Source organism: Capricornis sumatraensis, chromosome 2 (genome assembly GCF_032405125.1).
Source record: "Capricornis sumatraensis isolate serow.1 chromosome 2, serow.2, whole genome shotgun sequence".
Classification (NCBI taxonomy): Eukaryota; Metazoa; Chordata; class Mammalia; order Artiodactyla; family Bovidae; genus Capricornis; species Capricornis sumatraensis.
In genome coordinates this window covers 42,826,951-42,845,643 of record NC_091070.1, presented here as the reverse complement: position 1 = coordinate 42,845,643, position 18,693 = coordinate 42,826,951, and the positions used below count along the sequence as shown (strand labels likewise).

Here is an 18,693-nt window from a genome sequence, read left to right as displayed (position 1 = left end):
CTGAATATGGAGAACGAAAGGACTGTTTAAGAATCTTCTTTGATCTGCTGGAATGACCATCCCTTAAAAATATGAGGCTTTTAATAGTAATAAAATAAGTATTCCAAGGGCAAGTGATTTCCATTTTTACCATGTATTAAGAGCACATGCCTAGCTTTGTATTATGACTCTTGCTGTGTGACTTCAGGCATGTTAATAACCTCTTTGTGCTTAGTTTCTTTTACTGCCAAGTGAGGACAGTAATAGTACCTATGTTATAAGGAGATTGAATGAGATAATAAGTGTAAAGGCCTTAGAATAGTGCTTGCTATGGAAACAGAAGCCTTAGTTGCTATTATTACTGTAGTGGTGTTAGCAAATCACGTGTTCTAGTGAACTGTCTTGGTTCTTTAAAATGAATGCCTTGATAATCATAGAGTTATAGGGACTTTCTGTGCTTCTAAATGCTTGGGATATAATATAATTCTAATTTTGACCTATTAAAAATTATACCTCTGATAAAGCTCTTCTTCATATATTACTATGTATTTCCCCTGTATGAATGTTGTGTTAATGTAGTGACTGGGCCACATGGAATCAATTTCAGGAGAACTGGGCTCTGTTTTGGTTCTTTTTTTTTTTTTTTTTTAATTTTTCTTTTCTTTTTTTCTTTTTATTTTTTTTTAAATTTTTATTTTTACTTTATTTTACTTTACAATACTGTATTGTTTTTGCCATACATTGACATGGTTCTTTTTTAAAAAAATTTTATTGGCACATATAGTTGGTGATGGACAGGGAGGCCTGGCGTGCTGCAATTCTTGGCGTCGCAGAGTCGGACATGACTGAGCGACTGAACTGAATAGTTGATTTACAATGTTGTATTAGTTTCTGCTGTGAATTTTGGATCTGTCTTAACTCACCTTTGGCAGTGCACCTCAGATCAGATTTTTCCCTTGAAAAATGACTGTATGAACTCCGTTAAAAAGATTACTGAGGTGCTGTAATTCTATTAAACAGTTTAATGTAAAAATAGACACTAACATTTATTTGATATGAGTTTCATAGATGAAAAGAAGTTTTGTGTGAGTAATATAGGGAAAACATCCTAGTACTCAAAAATTTCTCAGACTCTAATTGCTGATGAAATTAATTTTGTTTAGACTATTTATCTGATAAAAAAATAAAGCACGTTTGAATTAAATGAAATATTGACTTTTCTTCCTCACTGAGAAACGAATGGGACTTCTTGAAGGTTCCTTTGAAGAGACTTTGATCAGCAAAAATTACTCCTTTTCAGTTTTGAGTTACTGTTGTTAACATTTGATAAAAAGATAATCTGTTTGCTCTGTGGACACAATATATAAAATAGAAGGTAGAAATAGAATTATATTTAAAAATGACTACACGTGGATTTTTTTTTTTCTTGTGGTGTAGCTGGGAACTTCTCCACTTCATCTGGCAGCACAGTATGGACATTATTCCACCACAGAAGTACTACTCCGAGCTGGTGTAAGTAGAGATGCCAGAACCAAAGTGGACCGAACGCCATTGCATATGGCCGCCTCTGAGGGCCATGCCAGCATAGTAGAAGTTTTGCTTAAGGTATGTGTTCTCTTTTTGTACTCTGCTTTTGAAAGTCAGCCCACAAAGGTTTATAAAACCATAGTGGTTTTGTAAGAGGGAGAAGGGAACTAATTTTGTTACTGGCCAGGGTCCTTGGACTCCTTAATCAATAGAAGTTAGTAAGAGGCCAGACAAGAAATTCAGGCAGGGCTTTTTAGGGACTTGTGCTTCAGCATGAGGGAGTAGAAACAGGTAACAGGTTCTCTTGCTCATTCTCTGAGGAGGGAGAAGCTAGTCCCTTAAATAGGGTGAGGGTAGGGGCCAGTCCAGCCATTAGGTAGGAGGGGTTGCTTGAGTGTTGTGCCCTCCCCCTTGGTGGAGCTGTGTGTAGTACCCAGCTTTTGCTCCCAGCACCTCGAAGTAGCAGTTGGGATTTTGGTCGTTTTGTATTTAATGTTCATAATTTGCCCCAGTCACACATGCAGTTCTTTTTGGTCCCTATGGTTTCTCTGTATTCTGCTGCTAGAGGAGATGTTTGTCCAGGTGTAGGCACTGCAGCAAAGGGTCTCAGGTCCCAGCCTGTCTCAGTCTGATTGAATGTCTGCCTTTTCTATGCCTGTTATCTCACTTTCTGTGTGTAAGCATTCATTTAAATGAAAATTGTCTTAAAGTTTTATTTTGTGGGGGAAAAAACTTGTATGTATGTTTTTAGTTAAGTCAGACAGTTGATTTCTTGGATCTTGGTCTTTGCTATGGTCAGCGACCCATAACTGTCTTACTCAACACATTTTAAATGTACATTGAAGGGAATGTTAGTTTGGATAGTTAACAAACAAACTAGTATGGACAGGGCTTTTGCTTTAATCATCTAAATGCCAAAGAGAAAATTCTGAAACAGAGAGTGTTAGATGTAGATATTCTTAATCTTTTCTATTCCAGCCTCTAGATCAACTTATCTAAAAAACATACAGTGGAAGCCATAAATACAAATCACATGTAACTCTAGATTTTCTATTAACTACATTAAAAAAGTAAAAAAAAAATGTTTTTCATATTATATTTTATTTAACTCAGTATATATAAAAAATTATTTCAATATGAGTCAGTATAAAATTATTACTGAGATGTTTTAGATCCTTTTTTTGGTGTGATGTCTTTGAATTCCTGTGTATTTATATGCACAGCATCTGTATTCAGACTACATATGTCTAGTGACCACCATTATGAATAGTGTACTTCTAGAGAGATCCCTATTAATTCATTATATTGCACTGGTTTTGAAAGCAAAGGATATTTTTGTGTAAATAAGGGGCTGGAGAGTTTTGGAGGAAGCTGTATAGTTTTCCTTCACTCCTTATGCCATTTTGGCCCTTCATGTTCATGACTGGGTGGCTGAAAGAATAATTGCTGTATTCCTGAGAAATTAGAAAGAAGGCAGTTGGGAAAGCTAGCATGATAGGAAACTGACTAAGTAACAGATGTATGGTGATTCTGGGAACAGGTAGATTATTCAGCACACAGAAATAAGAGTTGATCATGTTAGTAGCAAATTCTTGGTTTAAAGCACAGAGGTTAGTATTTTCATATTAGAACTTTTTTATATTTCATATTTTAGAGATTTCTTATTTTGAATTTTTATAGCATGGTGCTGATGTTAATGCAAAAGACATGTTGAAGATGACAGCTTTACACTGGGCCACGGAACACAATCATCAAGAGGTGGTGGAACTTTTAATCAAATATGGTGCTGATGTACACACGCAAAGTAAATTTTGTAAAACTGCATTTGATATTTCAATAGACAATGGAAATGAAGATTTAGCAGAGATATTACAGGTAACTTTTGGCTTTAACTTCAGAAAATAAGAAAGATCTCTGTCATATGAATGATTTAACTATTTAACTTATAGGTTTTTTAAAAATTTATTTTTTAATTGAAGTATAGTTGCTTTACAGAATTTTGTTGTTTTCTGTCAAACCTCAACATTAATCAGCCATAGATATACATATATCCCCTCCTTTTTGAGCCTCCCTCCCATCTCCCTTCCTATCCCATCCCTCTGGGTTGACACAGAGCCCCTGTTTGAGTTTCCTGAGCCATACAGCAAATTCCCGTTGGCTATCTATTTTACATATGGTAATGTAAGTTTCCATGTTACTCTTTCTATACATCTCACCCTCTCTTCCCCTCTCCCCATGTCCATAAGTCTATTCTCTATGTTTGTTTCTCCATTGCTGCCCAGTAAATAAATTCTTCAGAACGATTTTTTTAGATTCCATATATGTGTGTTAGAATATGATATTTATCTTTCTCTTTCTGACTCACTTCACTCTGTATAATAGGTTCTAGATTCATCCACCTCATCAGAACTGACTCAAATTTTTTTTTCTTTTTATGGCTGAGTGATATTCCGTTGTATATATGTACCATAACTTCTTTATCCATTCATCTGTCAATGGGCATCTAGCTTGCTTCCATGTTCTAGCTATTGAAAATAGTGTTGCAATGAATAACAGGATAGATTTTCCTTTTTTGACCCTGGTTTCCTCAGGGTATTATTTAGCTTATAGTTTTTCATTTTGGACATTATTTTGGACAGACCTATTCCTCTTTCACTTCCTTTTTGTTCATTACTGTTTATTTTCCTAATTATAAGACCATAGTCTTTGCATGTAACATTAGAAGATTAGATACAATGATAACTTTCGGTGTTTTTAAGGTTCTGAATTCCCTTCTGGACATTTTATTCTCTTAATTATTTTGTTGCATGTGTGGATACCATATCATTTTTCAACTCTGTTGTCCTCCCACTGAAGTTTTTTTTAAGTAACCATAATAATGTCCCCTTGGTGAGTAATAGTAGTCTTCATCATTCTGATTGGTTTATTTTTTCACCATCCTCAAAAAAGTCTGTTTATGAACACAGTTATTTATGGCTTTTCGACAAGTTTTCCTAATAACCAACATTACTTCTCTTTTCTTTAACTAGACAACATTGATGTAAATTATCTTCTTTACTTACTGCTTCTTGTTCTTCTTCCCAGTAGAACTCTTCTATAAGACCATATAAGTCTTTTGAACTTTACCTAGTTACTTAAAATACGTTGTATATTCAGGGAAATAAACACATGCTGTGCTTCTTTCAATTTTTTTTCTTCTGACTGCAGTTTGGGGCCTAGAATTGAGGCTGGAGAACAATTGGGAAGGATGTGCTTTCTATAGGTAGTGTTATATATTGCCAAACATAGTAGAGAACATAATTTTGATTTAAATAATTTGTTTTCTGTAACTACAGGGCAGCAGAATATCTGTCAGTTGTAATAGATACATACATATATGTATTTTTAATTTTTTTTCCTTTCCCCTCTGCACAGCTTGCAAGATCTTAGTTCCCTAGCCAAGAGTTGAACCTACACCCTTAGCATTTTTTCCTAAGCACTGGCCCACCAGGGAATTCCCTCAACTGTGTTCTGTAAAAGTCTCTCAGATACTAATTTCTCCTCGCGTGGGATTTTTGCTGCTTTATCTAATGAGGAAAATTAGGATATAAGTCCATACCTATGATTTACTTCTGTACTTTCAATAGACCATAAACAAAGCTTTCCATTTGTATTATATAATTTTTCTTAGATTACAGAATGTTCCTTTATATTTGTGTTTGTGTGATACTAAAAGTCTGCTGTATGTTCTGTAATTCTGAAAACAGCTCTGGTAATTTGTTGCCTAGATTGCTATGCAGAACCAAATCAACACAAACCCAGAGAGTCCCGACACTGTGACGATACATGCTGCAACACCACAGTTTATCATTGGACCTGGAGGGGTGGTGAACCTAACAGGTCTGGTATCTTCAGAAAATTCATCCAAGGCAACAGGTATTGAGATGCATATAGGATAGCTGTTGGGATTTTATGCTTTAGTAGGTATACATCCTTTTAAGAAAGGACTGTTGGAGAATAAGGGTAAGATTATATTAGCCACCTTGGTTTTCTTTCTTATAATTGACAAAAATCAAACTTTTATGAGAAAAATGATCTATAGAAAGGTGATATTGCAAAACATACTGCAATATGACCTTTCAAAAACGAATGCTATCCAAGCTTGTTTCACAAAACTAATACTATCTAAGCTTCATTTAACAATTGAATAAAGTAAAGTAGTTTGTCAGAAAAATGCACTAGATTAAATTCCTTAAAGATTCAAACCTGTTTTCTCCTTTCTTGTAGATGAAACGGGTGTGTCTGCTGTTCAGTTTGGAAACTCCTCTACATCAGTATTAGCTACATTAGCTGCCTTAGCTGAAGCATCTGCTCCATTGTCCAATTCTTCCGAAACTCCAGGTTAGAAAAATAAGTCAAAATTTGTACATCAGAAGTTGGAGATTCAAATATTGACAAAGGCCAGGAAGAAAATTTAAAAGGTGAAAGAGGGTAGGGTTGAGTTTATGGCCATCTGAGAAGAGTCGGGCCAGATGAGGGTGCACGCTACCAGCTCAGCTGATCTTATTAGATGCTTGGTCCATGTCGCCAGGTTCTGTTTTTTTTCATGCGAAGCTGAAAATCTGGGTTTTAAAAAGATATAAAATTTTGGCAATCAATTAAAGTTAATTAAAATTAGAAACAAACTTGTATGGTTCACGGGAAACATGTCTGCTTACCCAGTTTAGCTTTGTTTTACTAGTCTGTGACTTTGTGTAAAAAGTAGATAAATATATATGAACTTGCTGTCTTTCTCATAACTTTAAAATTTTGGCAGTTCTATTAGAATGACATAAAATCTTAATGACTGACAAAATTAGGAAGTAGCATACCCACAACCACCGTTACAGGGTAACCTGGGGTTAAATGATTACAAACAATATTAATAGCCAATTTAGATAAGGTTTACCTTATATTATATTATAAGGTTTACCTAATTAAATTCGGCAGGCCAAGAAGTTCGTTTGGGTGTTATTGAAAAACCCAAAAGAATTTTTTGGCCAACCCAATACTTAACCAAACTAGTTTTTGCTGTAATTATGTAAGTGAAATTTTTTTTTTTAATTAAAGAATTTTAAAAAACTCCACAAAATTATTTTTCTTACTGTAGTTTAAGCCACTGTATTTGGACAGTGCTTATGAAAATAAATAATAATTTGTTGTTTTTCATCATTTAAATTAATTTTTTTAAAAATGTGACTACTAATAATAACAACAATTCACTGCATGTTTACTGAGTGTGCTTTCAGTTCAGTTTAGTTTGGTGTGTGCTTTGCACTGTGGCAAACATTTTATTTATGATCTCATTTAATCTTCACCAAAAAGATTGAAGGTAGATATTACTGGATTTGTGTCTTTAAGGTGATGATTGGAGGACGTAGTTTTTAGGGAGGGAGTACCTATCTCTCTCCTTTCTCTCTCTCTCCCTCCCTACCTTCCTCCCTTCCCTTCTCCCCACAGCTCCACTCCCAACTAGTGATAGTAAACATTTCTTCATTCTCCAGCTTCTTTAGCATTGTAATCAGTGTTTGAATCTCAACCTTTGTATTTGGGAATCTGAAGATTTTTCTGAATCCCCTTTTCACGTTAGTAGCTTATGTGCATCATCCTATTGACGTGTGGCTTTTATGCCCTATGCCAAAGGATCTCTTCAGAACCTTTGTAACTGCAAAAGCATATCAAAGAAAGTTAATTTCATTGGAGGGTTTCTGTTTGATTAAACTTGTAAATTTTTTTGCCTTTATTAAAGTACATATCACTGTAAATGAATCCTTTCTTCAAAGTCAGCTGGAAGTTTTGGCATTTAGACGTTTGGCTCCATGAATTGGTCATAACAACTTTTCTTCAACCTTTGAAAATGTTATGTGTGGTCTAGTCTGAGAGAATTGGTAATAATAGTTGACTTTTATTGCATGTGACTTAATTTTTCATTTCACTGCTACATCATAGTGGGATCTTTCTGAAGATATTTTAAGAGTTTGAATTAAGTTTAAGTTCAGGTGAGTACATTGACGCCAGTATAAACAACTCAGCTGAGGTGTGTAATCACATAAAGAAATATCTTCTCACAGGTTGGTTTGCACATGCTCAGTCAAGTTATTTCTCTGCCTCTTGGCTGTCTAGTTTCCATTGATATCAGTTGTCAGACTCATCCTAATTTAGAAATGTTGTATGATTTTTCAAGGACATCTCAGGATCTGGGAAATTAACTAATACTTCCATTTATATATGATGAAATTGAGGTTTTGTAAAGGTTGAATAGTTTTGCACAAAGTAGCAAGGCTATTTAGTGATGAAAGGAAGTTTGTGCTCAAGGTCTGACTTATTCCTAAGTTGTGTGTCTGTGACTACCAAATACACTGTTTCCTCTATGCAGTTTCTTCAGGTTATAATTTGGTTTGTGGTAAGAATAAATATTTGTCATTATCACTACTGTTACTTCTGAGGTATATCTGTTGAAACAGTCTGTTGAAATAAATGTCTTCCTTTTTGTCCTTTTTAAATGGCTAAAGAACAAAATATAAGAACCCTCAGTACACTAATTGGTACTGCTCAGATTCTTTCCTTTTACTGGTGCTAAGTAGTACAGTAAACATGTCTTCTGATACTACATAACCAGACTAGCAGCAAGTGAACTGCATTTGAAATGGAGGCTAGCTGGCATATATGGTCCTATATATAGAAAATTGGTGCTTATGATAGTCTAGGAAACCATGCTGTTTCATTTGAACTATGGCTTTAAAACATTCTTTCATGATTATGTTAGAAACATCTTTGATGTATAAAACAAATCTTAATGTTAGTTGAATGAGAACATCATAAAGGAAATCAGTCTAGTATAATGCTTTCACTGTGAAACCCAATGATACCTCCGTCTTCTTGATGTTACAAGCAAATATAACTTTGGATTGCCAATGTTTGATTAGAGTCTGTTACTAAATTACTTCCTTACTAGTATTTTTATGTAAATATTTCCAGTTTTGTTCTTTCCTCATAAACCTTTGTTTTGCTAAGCATTTAACTTGTTTGATTAAATTTTTAATCTCCATGCTTAATTTTCATAATTCTTTGTCTAATAGAAGTACAAAAAAGTAATTTGATAAGTCTCATTATACCCTGATGAGTTTGGTGCTAATGTTCATTTTTATTAAACTGGTTTTTAAAAAATTTTTGTTTCAGTTCCTGAGTCCATAGGCCTATGCTGATTTTCATAGTTATATTAAATAATTACTAGCAGAGAAGGCAATGGCAACCCACCCCAGTACTCTTGCCTGGAGAATCCCATGGACGGAGGAGCCTGGTGGGCTGCAGTCCATGGGTTCGCTAAGAGTCGGACATGACTGAGCGACTTCACTTTCACTTTTCACTTTCATGCATTGGAGAAGGAGATGGCAACCCACTCCATTGCTCTTGCCTGGAGAATCCCAGGGATGGGGGACCCTGGTGGGCTGCCGCCTATGGGGTCACACAGGGTCGGACACGACTGAAAACAACTTAGCAGCAGCAGCAGCTCTATCTTGGTACAGGTGAGGCCAGAAAAAGATGATGAAACAATTGATGTAAGTCATAAATTTAATTTGGCATCCTCCTGTGATGCAAGAGACCTGGGTTCGATCCCTGGGTTGGGAAGATCCCCTGGAGAAGGGAATGATTACCCACTCCAGTATTCTTGCCTGGAGAATCCCATAGACAGAGGAGCCCGGTGGGCTACAGACCACAGGGTTGCAAAGAGTCAGACACAACCAAGTGACTAACAGTTTCACTTTTGATGGGTCGTATGTACTGGGTTCTTGCTATGAGCTTGTCGTGCTGAGTGCTTTACTTGCATTATTTGCATTATGCCATCTTGTTGTCACAATAGTCATCTGAATTAATATACTGTCATTGACCATGAGGCTTAGTTTTCAGCTTCAAGGTTTCAGAAATATTTTATTATTATATCCTGAGTTAATATAAGGGACTACTCACTCAGCAAACTCATAAGAAAGTGATACATCAATCAAAATGCTAAGTTATTTATTTTTAACTTCTTTTTAAGGGAGGATATAACTGTCTTTTGATACATGAAATTAGCTCATTTTGGAAATAAATCAGTGAAAAAATTTCTAGCCTCTAATAAAAGTATCAGGGCTTCCCTGGGGTGTCGGTGGTAAAGAACTTGCCTGCCAAGCAGAATATGAGGGTTCCATCTCTGGGACGGGAAGATCAACTGGAGAAGGAAATGGCAACCCACTCCAGTATTCTTGCTTGGGAAGAGGAGAGGAGCCTGGTGGGCTACGGTCCATGGGGTGGCAGAAGAGTTGGAAATAACTTGGCGATTAAACAACAACAAAAAGTATGCATCCACAGTTTACAAAATGCTTGTTTAAAACATCCTTTATAGGAACTTCCCTGGTGGTCCAGTGGTTAAGACTCTGCTCTTCTAATGCAGGGGACGTGAGTTTGATACTTGGTTGGGGAATTAAGATGCCACGTGCCCTGTGGGGGGGTTCAAAAATTTTTTTTAAAAATCAAAAAAATAAGTAAAACATCCTTCATAATGTTGGAATGGGATAATTCAGGAGAAATATCAGGCAACTCAAACATTAATAGTTGTCATTTTCTATTATTAAAACTAGTAGAATTTTTGCTTGGAGATAGTTGGAAATGATCTTGTTAATTTATGTACCCAATGATTAGAAAGCTGTAGTCCTTTAAATATTCTGTGATTCAAGTTTTCTACTAATTTAAACTCCTCTCAGTTATGTAGTTTGAATTAATATGATAATATAATAAGAGCAGCTTTCTTAAATTTTTTGTGAATCAGAGTCACCTTCTCAATAATTCATTTGTCCCAGTTCTTTCCCAGTGGATTCTGATTCAGTAAGGTTAGGGTGAGGCCCTGACATCTGTATTTTTAATGTGTTAAAAATGACTCTGGTGGCACACCAAAATTTAAGAATTTGATGCAAATCATAAAAGATCTATTTCTTACTACTAATAAGTTGGATATAAAAACTATCTAAAGATTGTGAGTGCACTACAGCAAAGATTTGCTTGAATAATATATATTTCTTATTTCATTTATATGTGTAATTTAATATTTATTCAACTATTTATGGGGTGCATAGGTGAATCTCTTCTAAGGAAAAGATGTAGGAGAGAGGAATGGCTTTCTTAATAGCTTTAATAGTTGAGTATACTGCTACTTTGGTATAAGAAGATGAAAGAAAAACTGTACAAAAAAACTATAAAAAAGGTCTTCATGACCCAGATAATCATGATGGTGTGATCACTCACTTAGAGCCAGACATCCTGGAACGCAAAGTCAAGTGGCCCTTAGGAAGTATCACTACGAACAAAGCTAGTGGAGGTGATGGAATTCCAGTTGACCTACTTCAAATCCAAAAAGATGATGCTGTGAAAGTGCTGCACTCAATATGCCAGCAAATCTGGAAAACTCAGCAGTGGCCACAGGACTGGAAAAGATCAGTTTTCATTCCAGTCCCAAAGAAAGGCAATACCAAAGAATGCTCATACTACTGCACAATTGCACTCATATCACATGCTAGCAAAGTAATGCTCAAAATTCTCCAAGCCAGGCTTCAACAGTATGTGAACTGTGAACTTTCAGATGTTCAAGCTGAATTTAGAAAAGGCAGAGGAACGAGAAATCAAATTGCCAACATCTGTTGGATCATTGAAAAAGCAAGAGAGTTCCAGAAAAACATCTGCTTTATTGACTACACCAAAGCCATTGACTGTGTGGATCACCACAAACTGTGGAAAATTCTTGAAGAGATGAGAATACCAGACCACCTGATCTGCCTCCTGAGAAATCTGTATGCAGGTCAGGAAGCAACAGTTAGAACTGGACATGGAACAACAGTTCAGTTCAGTCGTTCAGTCGTGTCCGACTCTTTGCAACCCCTGTCTATCAACGACTCCCAGAGTTTACTCAGATTCATGTCCATTGAGTCAGTGATGCCATCTCATCCTCTGTCGTTCCCTTCTTCTCCCACCTTCAATCTTTCCCAGCATCAGAATCTTTTCAAATGAGTCAGTTCTTTGCATCAGGTGGCCGAAGTATTGGAGTTTCAGCTTCAGCATCAGTCCTTCTACTGAATATTCAGGACTGATTTCCTTTAAGATGGACTGGTTGGATCTCCTTGCAGTCCAAGGGACTCTCAAGAGTCTTGTCCAACACCACAGTTCAAAAGCATCAGTTCTTCGGTGCTCAGTTTTATTTATAGTCCAACTCTCACATCCATACATGACTACTGGAGAAACCATAGCTTTGACTAGATGGACCTTCCTTGGTAAAGTAATGTCTCGGCTTTTTAATACATTGTCTAGATTGGTCATAACTTCTTTCAAGGAGCAAGTGTCTTTTAATTTCATGGCTGCAGTCACCATCTGCAGTGATTTTGGAGCCCCCCAAAATAAAGTCTGACACTGTTTCCCCATCTTTTTCCCATGAAGTGATGGGACCAGATGCCATGATCTTTGTTTTCTGAATGTTGAGGCCAACTTTTTCACTCTCCTCTTTCACTTTCATCAAGAGGCTCTTTAGTTCTTCACTTTCTGCCATAAGAGTGGTGTCATCTGCATATCTGAGGTTATTGATAGTGCTTCATCCAGCCCAGCATTTATCATGATGTACTCTGCAAGCCTTGACGTACTCCTTTCCTGATTTGGAACCAGTCTGTTGTTCTATGTCCAGTTCTAACTTGCTTTCTGATCTGCCTACTGATTTCTCAAGAGGCAGGTCAGGTGGTCTGATATTCCCATCTCTTTAAGGATTTTCCACAGTTCGTTGTGATCCACACAGTCAAAGGCTTTAGCATAGTCAGTAAAGCAGAAGTAGATGTTATTCTGGAGCTTTTGCTTTTTCAATGATCCAACAGATGTTGACAATTTGATCTCTGGTTCCTCTGCCTTTTCTAAATCCAGCATGGGCATCTGTAATTTCATGGTTCATGTACTGTTGAAGCCTGGCTTGGAGAATTTTGAGCATTACTTGAGTAGTGTGTGAAATGAGTGCAATTATGCCATAGTTTGAGCATTCTTGGCATTGCCTTTCTTTGGGATTGGAATGAATGAAAACTGACCTTTTCCAGTTTTGTGGCCACTGCTGAGTTTTCCAGATTTGCTGGCATATTGAGTGCAGCACTTTCACAGCATCATCTTTTAGGATTTGAAATAGATCAACTGGAATTCCATCACCTCTACTAGCTTTGTTCGCAGTGATGCTTCCTAAGGCCCACGTGACTTTGCATTCCAGGATGTCTGGCTCTGGGTGAGTGATCACACCATCATGATTATCTGGGTCGTGAAGATCTTTTTTGAATAGTTCCTCTGTGTATTCTTGGACTGCAAGGAGATCCAACCAGTCCATCCTAAAGGAAGTCAGTCTGGAATATTCATTGGAAGGACTGATGGTGAAGCTGAAACTCCAATACTTTGACCACCTGATGCAAAGAACTGATTCATTTAAAAAGACCCTGATGCTGGGAAGGATTGAAGGTGGGAGGTGAAGTGGATGGCATAGGATGAGATGGTTGGATGGCATCACCAACTCAATGGACATGAGTTTGAATAAACTCCAGGAGTTGGTGATAGACAGGGAGGCCAGGCCTGCTGCAGTCCATGGGGTCACAAGGAGTCGGACATGACTGAGCTACTGAATTGAGTCACTGATACTGCTGCTTAATCTTTTTAAGAATTGATTTATTAAGGAGCAAGCCTCAGGTAATTAGGATATAATTTTTTTTCCCTCTTTATATTATTTTTTTTCAGTTTTATTTATTTATTTACTTTACAATATTGTAGTGGTTTTTGCCATACATTGACATGAATCTGCCATGGGTGTACATGTGTTCCCCATCCTGAACCCCCCTCCCCCCTCCCTCCCCTTACCATCCCTCTGGGTCATCCCAGTGCACCAGCCCCGAGCACCCTGTATCATGCATTGAACCTGGACTAGCAATTTGTTTCACATATGATATTATACATGTTTCAGTGCCATTCTCCCAAATCATCCCACCCTTGCCCTCTCCTACACAGTCCAAAAGACTGTTCTATACATCTGTGTCTCTTTTGCTGTCTCACATACTGGGTTATCGTTACTATCTTTCTAAATTCCATATATATACGTTCGTATACTGTATTGGTGTTTTTCTTTCTGGCTTACTTCACTCTGTATAATCGGCTCCAGTTTCATCCACCTCATTAGAACTGATTCAAATGTATTCTTTTTAATGGCTGAGTAATACTCCATTGTGTATATGTACCACAGCTTTCTTATCCATTCATCTGCTGATGAACATCTAGGTTGCTTCCATGTCCTGGCTATTAGAAACAGTGCTGCGATGAACATTGGGGTACACGTGTCTCTTTCATTTCTGGTTCAATTAGGGTATAATTAAAACAAAAATGTGATATTGTCAAAATCATATGTCTCAAATTGACGTGAGAAGGATATTATCATTTTGAGTACTTCAAATATAAAACAGAGTAATTATTCACTGTCATAGTCTATAGATTCAGTAAGGTTTATTTATCTGTAACTCATGGGCCTCTTATAAGTTTTTCTTTATTTGTATACACTGTTACTTGGTATACTGATTTCTGCCCAAACCGAAAAATTTTATAGATTATAGCTTCTCCTATGAAATTGTATGTTAGCAGGTGCTGATTAGTAAGCTTTGATAAAATTTTGATTTAAAGAAAATATTACCTCTTTATGAAAAATGTATATGTATATACACTCTGTCAGGGGACTAAATGTGGACATCTATTTAAACTGAGGGAATGCGTTTCTTTTTCATCTGTTAACTCACCTCTAAGTTAAGAAGGTTTCTATTTGCTGGAAGTTACCATCATAGTGCTTGATAATTTTAAGAATTATATTTTTCTTTTGTCTGATATTTTGTCTTCTTATCCCAAATAAATCTGATTTGCAGTCTAGTTTTGGTTCATTTTTTCTTGTTAGCATTTAGGTTCTTTTGCTTTATTTGATTTGTCATAGTAGTTACCTAGCCAGGTAAGAGATTTACCATCAGAAAATAATGTAGGAGTTCTATATGTTTAGACACAATTGACCATTTCACTTGACTGGAAAGTTGTGCAGAGTGAGTGAAGTGAAGTCGCTCAGTCGTGTCCGACTCTTTGTGACCCCACGGACTGTAGCCTACCAGGTTCCTCAGTCCATGGAATTTTCCAGGCAAAAGTACTGGAGTGGGTTGCCATTTCCTTCTCCAAAGTTGTGCAGAGGTTTCCTTAAAATATGCTTCTTTATTTTTTTCTTATGCTCTCATTTCACTAATTTTAGAAAAAGCAAAACATCTTCCTGAAACATACGTATTTGAAATGTTCTCTTAGTATATTTTCCTGTGCATGAAACTAAAGGGAGTTTAGTTAGGAGTCTGTTGCAGTCACCTGGGGAAGAAATAATGGTAGCATGGATTAAGATCTGGCAAAGAGATAATATGAAGTGAATAGAGTTGAGAGTTATTTAGATCATAGCTCAGTTGGTAAAGAATCCACCTGTAATGCAGGAGACCCTTGTTCGATTCCTAGTTTGAGAAGGTCTGCTGGAAAAGGGGGATAGGCTACCCACTCCAGTATTCTTTGTCTTCCCTTGTGGCTCAGCTGGTAAAGAATCTGCTTGCAATGCGGGAGACCTGGGTTCCTGGGTTGAGAAGATCCCCTGGAAAAGGGAAAGGCCACCCACTCTGGTATTCTGGCCTGCAGAATTCCACAGTCCATAGGGTCACAAAGAGCCAGACACGACTGAATGACTTTCACTTACACTTTATTTGGATATAGAATTGGAAGTTAGAATTGTTAGATGTAGGCAACCCACTCCAGTGTTCTTGCCTGGAGAATCCCAGGGACAGGGGAGCCTGCTGGGCTACCGTCTATGGGGTCGCACAGAGTCGGACATGACTGAAGTGACTTAGCAGTAGCAGCAGCAGGCCTTACATATACAGTGTAGTTTTAGTCCTTTTGAAATTAGCTCTCATAAAACTATTTTATGGCTCTTGTTTGCAGTCTTATATTGATGTTGCATTGCTTAGACTTATTTTTTTTCTTGTGGCACAGCTTTATAATCCCTTGACTAAATGAGTATCTGTGACTACCCTTCTTTTTGTCTTTAGTGCAACTTTGACTAATTGTTAATACAGTGGTTTTTCCAAAGGTATAAAGAGTCTGGTGGTTGTTTCCCTCCTTTCTCCTCATAGTGAATTGGCTTTCAGGGATAAGTTAGTGGAGCTCATAATATTGTTTTGTTTTTGCCTGTTTTTGTGTTTTTTTTTTTTTAATTTCAGGTTCGAATTCAGGCGATAATACTTTCAAAATGTTATGCTTTTCTTCAGTAAGCATAGTTTCTATTTTATTGTTGAAATGTTTATATACATAGAATTTTCAGTCTTTTAAGAATACCTCAAAGACAGTTTTTTCCTTATCTTAGTTGAATTTTATGGCATTAAAATTGAAAAGTTATGTTGAACAAGAGGTCTCAAATATTTTCAAAGATGCTGCAGGTTATCTAGCCTCTCTTTGTATATTACAGCTTGACTTTTAAATTAGCAATGAATATTTATTAGTTATTTTGTTTTATCTAGGGGTTTTATATTTGGATATATCTGTGGATTTATAGTTTTTTTTAATGACATTCTTTGTAAAGTTTTTAGGTTTTCTCTTTTATTCTTAATATGTTTCAACACTTCACTGTTAGGTTGTTCTTAGGATTAATCAGGGGGTACTTTGTTTTCTTACATAATTGGTTTCCTTATAACTTTTTCTTAATTCTTCACCAAAGTACAACTTAAAAAGAAAGCTTTTTAGATGAAAGGCCAGAACTCTGTTATCTTAATGATAGTCATTGCAAAGAATACAAAGATGAAAGTTCAAGCTGTGTCTTGATTATGTGTGATCTCAGAAATTTCTTATGTATCATTATGTTTTAGAAATATTTGCTACTTACAGGTACCATTCATCCAGAGTGAATATTTCTTTTTCATATGGATATTTAAAAGAAAAATCAAAGCAATAGTTAATGTGTTTGAAAACCTCAGTAGTTATTCTATCGAATATATTACTGTTTTATGCCCTACATTTCATTTTATAATTATCTTCCTGAAATTTTCTTAAGTGCTTGGTGATAAAGTATAATTATAGTTTAAGACAAACAAAAATGAGAGAACCGAAAACATAAAGATTGTTTGCATTTTGAATATCATCTGTGGTTTGTATTGTGATCTCTGATTACCCAAGTAACAGAGTCGCCGAGTTACAGCCATATCTCTTGCCATGAGTTCATCCTTGAAAACTAGGGTCCCGGTACCTATCTTGCCTTTTTTTTTTTTTTTTTAAAGAGTTTGTTTAATTAAGGCATATCTGTATTCAGTGAATCCTGTGGTTGTTGATATCCATGTTGTTCTGCTGGAAGTTGGTAGCAGCTTAGCATGTTTCAGAGTAAATGTGTATCTAAAGGGTAGCATGACTTTAGGAGAGAATTATTTTATTTCATTACACTTTTGGTAAAGTGTTACCTCAAATAACACATTTCAGAGAACCATATTATTTAGAAATAGTTTTTTTTTTGTCATTTCCTTTTTCAGAATTAGTTATATTAAAACTTTTTTTTCATAGAAAAATTGAAGGGTGAACTTTATATCTTGTACCTGTATTCACACCTGTTAACATCTTGCCACCACAGCATGTTCACACACAGACACATGCTTTTATTTTGCCAAATTATCTGAAAGTAGGTTACAGGCATCATGGCACTTTATCCTTAAATTCTTCAGCGTGTATCTACCAAGAACATGGACACCTCCTACATATTCACCATTCTGTTTTCTAAAAACATAAACATTAATTTAGTAATACTATCTGACATGTGATTCATATTCAAGTTTCCTCAGCCCCCAAATGTCCTTTATAATGGTTTGTTTTCATCTGGGATCCAGTCAGAGTTCACACACTGTATTCAATTATTTTGTCTATCCCAAACTAGGATAGTCCTACTGTATTGCTTGTTTTTTTTTTTTTTCTTTTTTTTGTACTTAAAAAAATTTGTTTATTTGGCTATGGAGGGTCTTAGTTGTGGCACATGGGATTTAGTTCCTTGACCAGATCTAGCTCCCTTTGTTGGGAGCATGGAGTCTTAGCCACAGGACCACCAGGGAACTCCCTCTTGCTTGTTCTTTATGAACTCTGTAGATTCATTTGAACATTTTGTTTCTCAAAAACATTTCACCATTGTTTTTTTTTTTAACATCCATTGGTGATACTTTCTTAAATAAGTTATTACACTGGGGGTTAACAGTGATAATTTTTCTTCTTTTGTTAATTAACGTCATTCTTCTATCAAGAAGATCGTAGTTCTTTCCCCCTTTCCCTCTTCTTTCATGAGATATTATCATGGATAAATGGATTTTTAAAAAATTTAATGTGTTATAATCCATTTGCTATCATTTTTCCTTTTGATGCCTTTTTGAAAAATGTGTAACGTGTGTGTGTGTGTATATATATATATATAAAAATCTGTTAATGTATAGTTTAATGAATTGTCACAAGGTAAATACTCTTGTCTAATCTCATTGCTCAGTTCATAGATGGAAAGTACTCATTATGTATACTGTGTCTGATTTACACCACCCAGTATGCTTTTTTGCCAGATTTATCCATGTTTTGTATTTAGTCACTTTAATTGCTATGTAGTATTCCAGTGTGTGAATCTACCATAGTTTGTTTATTCATTCTGCTTTTGATGGATATCTGATTTGTTTCAAGTTTTTGACTAATATGAGTAAAGCTGCTATGAATGTTTGTGAGTATATCTTTTGGGATCAGTAGTTGGGTATAGAATTGCCTGTGGGAAAGGGTTTTGGCAATTTCTTTATCTAGGCAAGACCTGGAGTGCTGCTGTTTTCAGCTGCCAGAATCCTGTCTGAGTTTTGAATTTTATTTATGTAAATGTTACTGTATTATTTGATATCCAGCAGTACCAGATCTATGTGCCACTTATAAAGGCAGCCCTTGCTCACACAATCCAAAAAGAGAATGCTGTTTATTTTGTCTGCTTGAGAAGTACAGAGCTCCATGTTTTGTTGGATGGGAAATGTATATCAACTCATTTGTAAATTTAGATGGAGTATCACCACATACAATATTTTA

At 36.0% G+C, this 18,693-nt stretch overlaps 1 protein-coding gene across 2 annotated transcripts in view; it reads left to right on the top strand.

Annotated features, from left to right (window-relative positions):
* The window catches only part of GABPB1 (GA binding protein transcription factor subunit beta 1), a 69,043-nt gene that overhangs the window by 40,699 nt on the left and 9,651 nt on the right, over nucleotides 1-18,693 (top strand). The window contains exons 3-6 of one of the 2 annotated variants that reach the window (XM_068964086.1): nucleotides 1,417-1,584; nucleotides 3,187-3,381; nucleotides 5,274-5,385; nucleotides 5,773-5,886. In XM_068964086.1, the coding sequence (XP_068820187.1) occupies nucleotides 1,417-1,584; nucleotides 3,187-3,381; nucleotides 5,274-5,385; nucleotides 5,773-5,886 (589 nt within the window). Of the gene's footprint in view, nucleotides 1-1,416; nucleotides 1,585-3,186; nucleotides 3,382-5,273; nucleotides 5,422-5,772; nucleotides 5,887-18,693 lie in introns of both variants that reach the window. The other variant, XM_068964085.1, reaches the window with a different exon arrangement.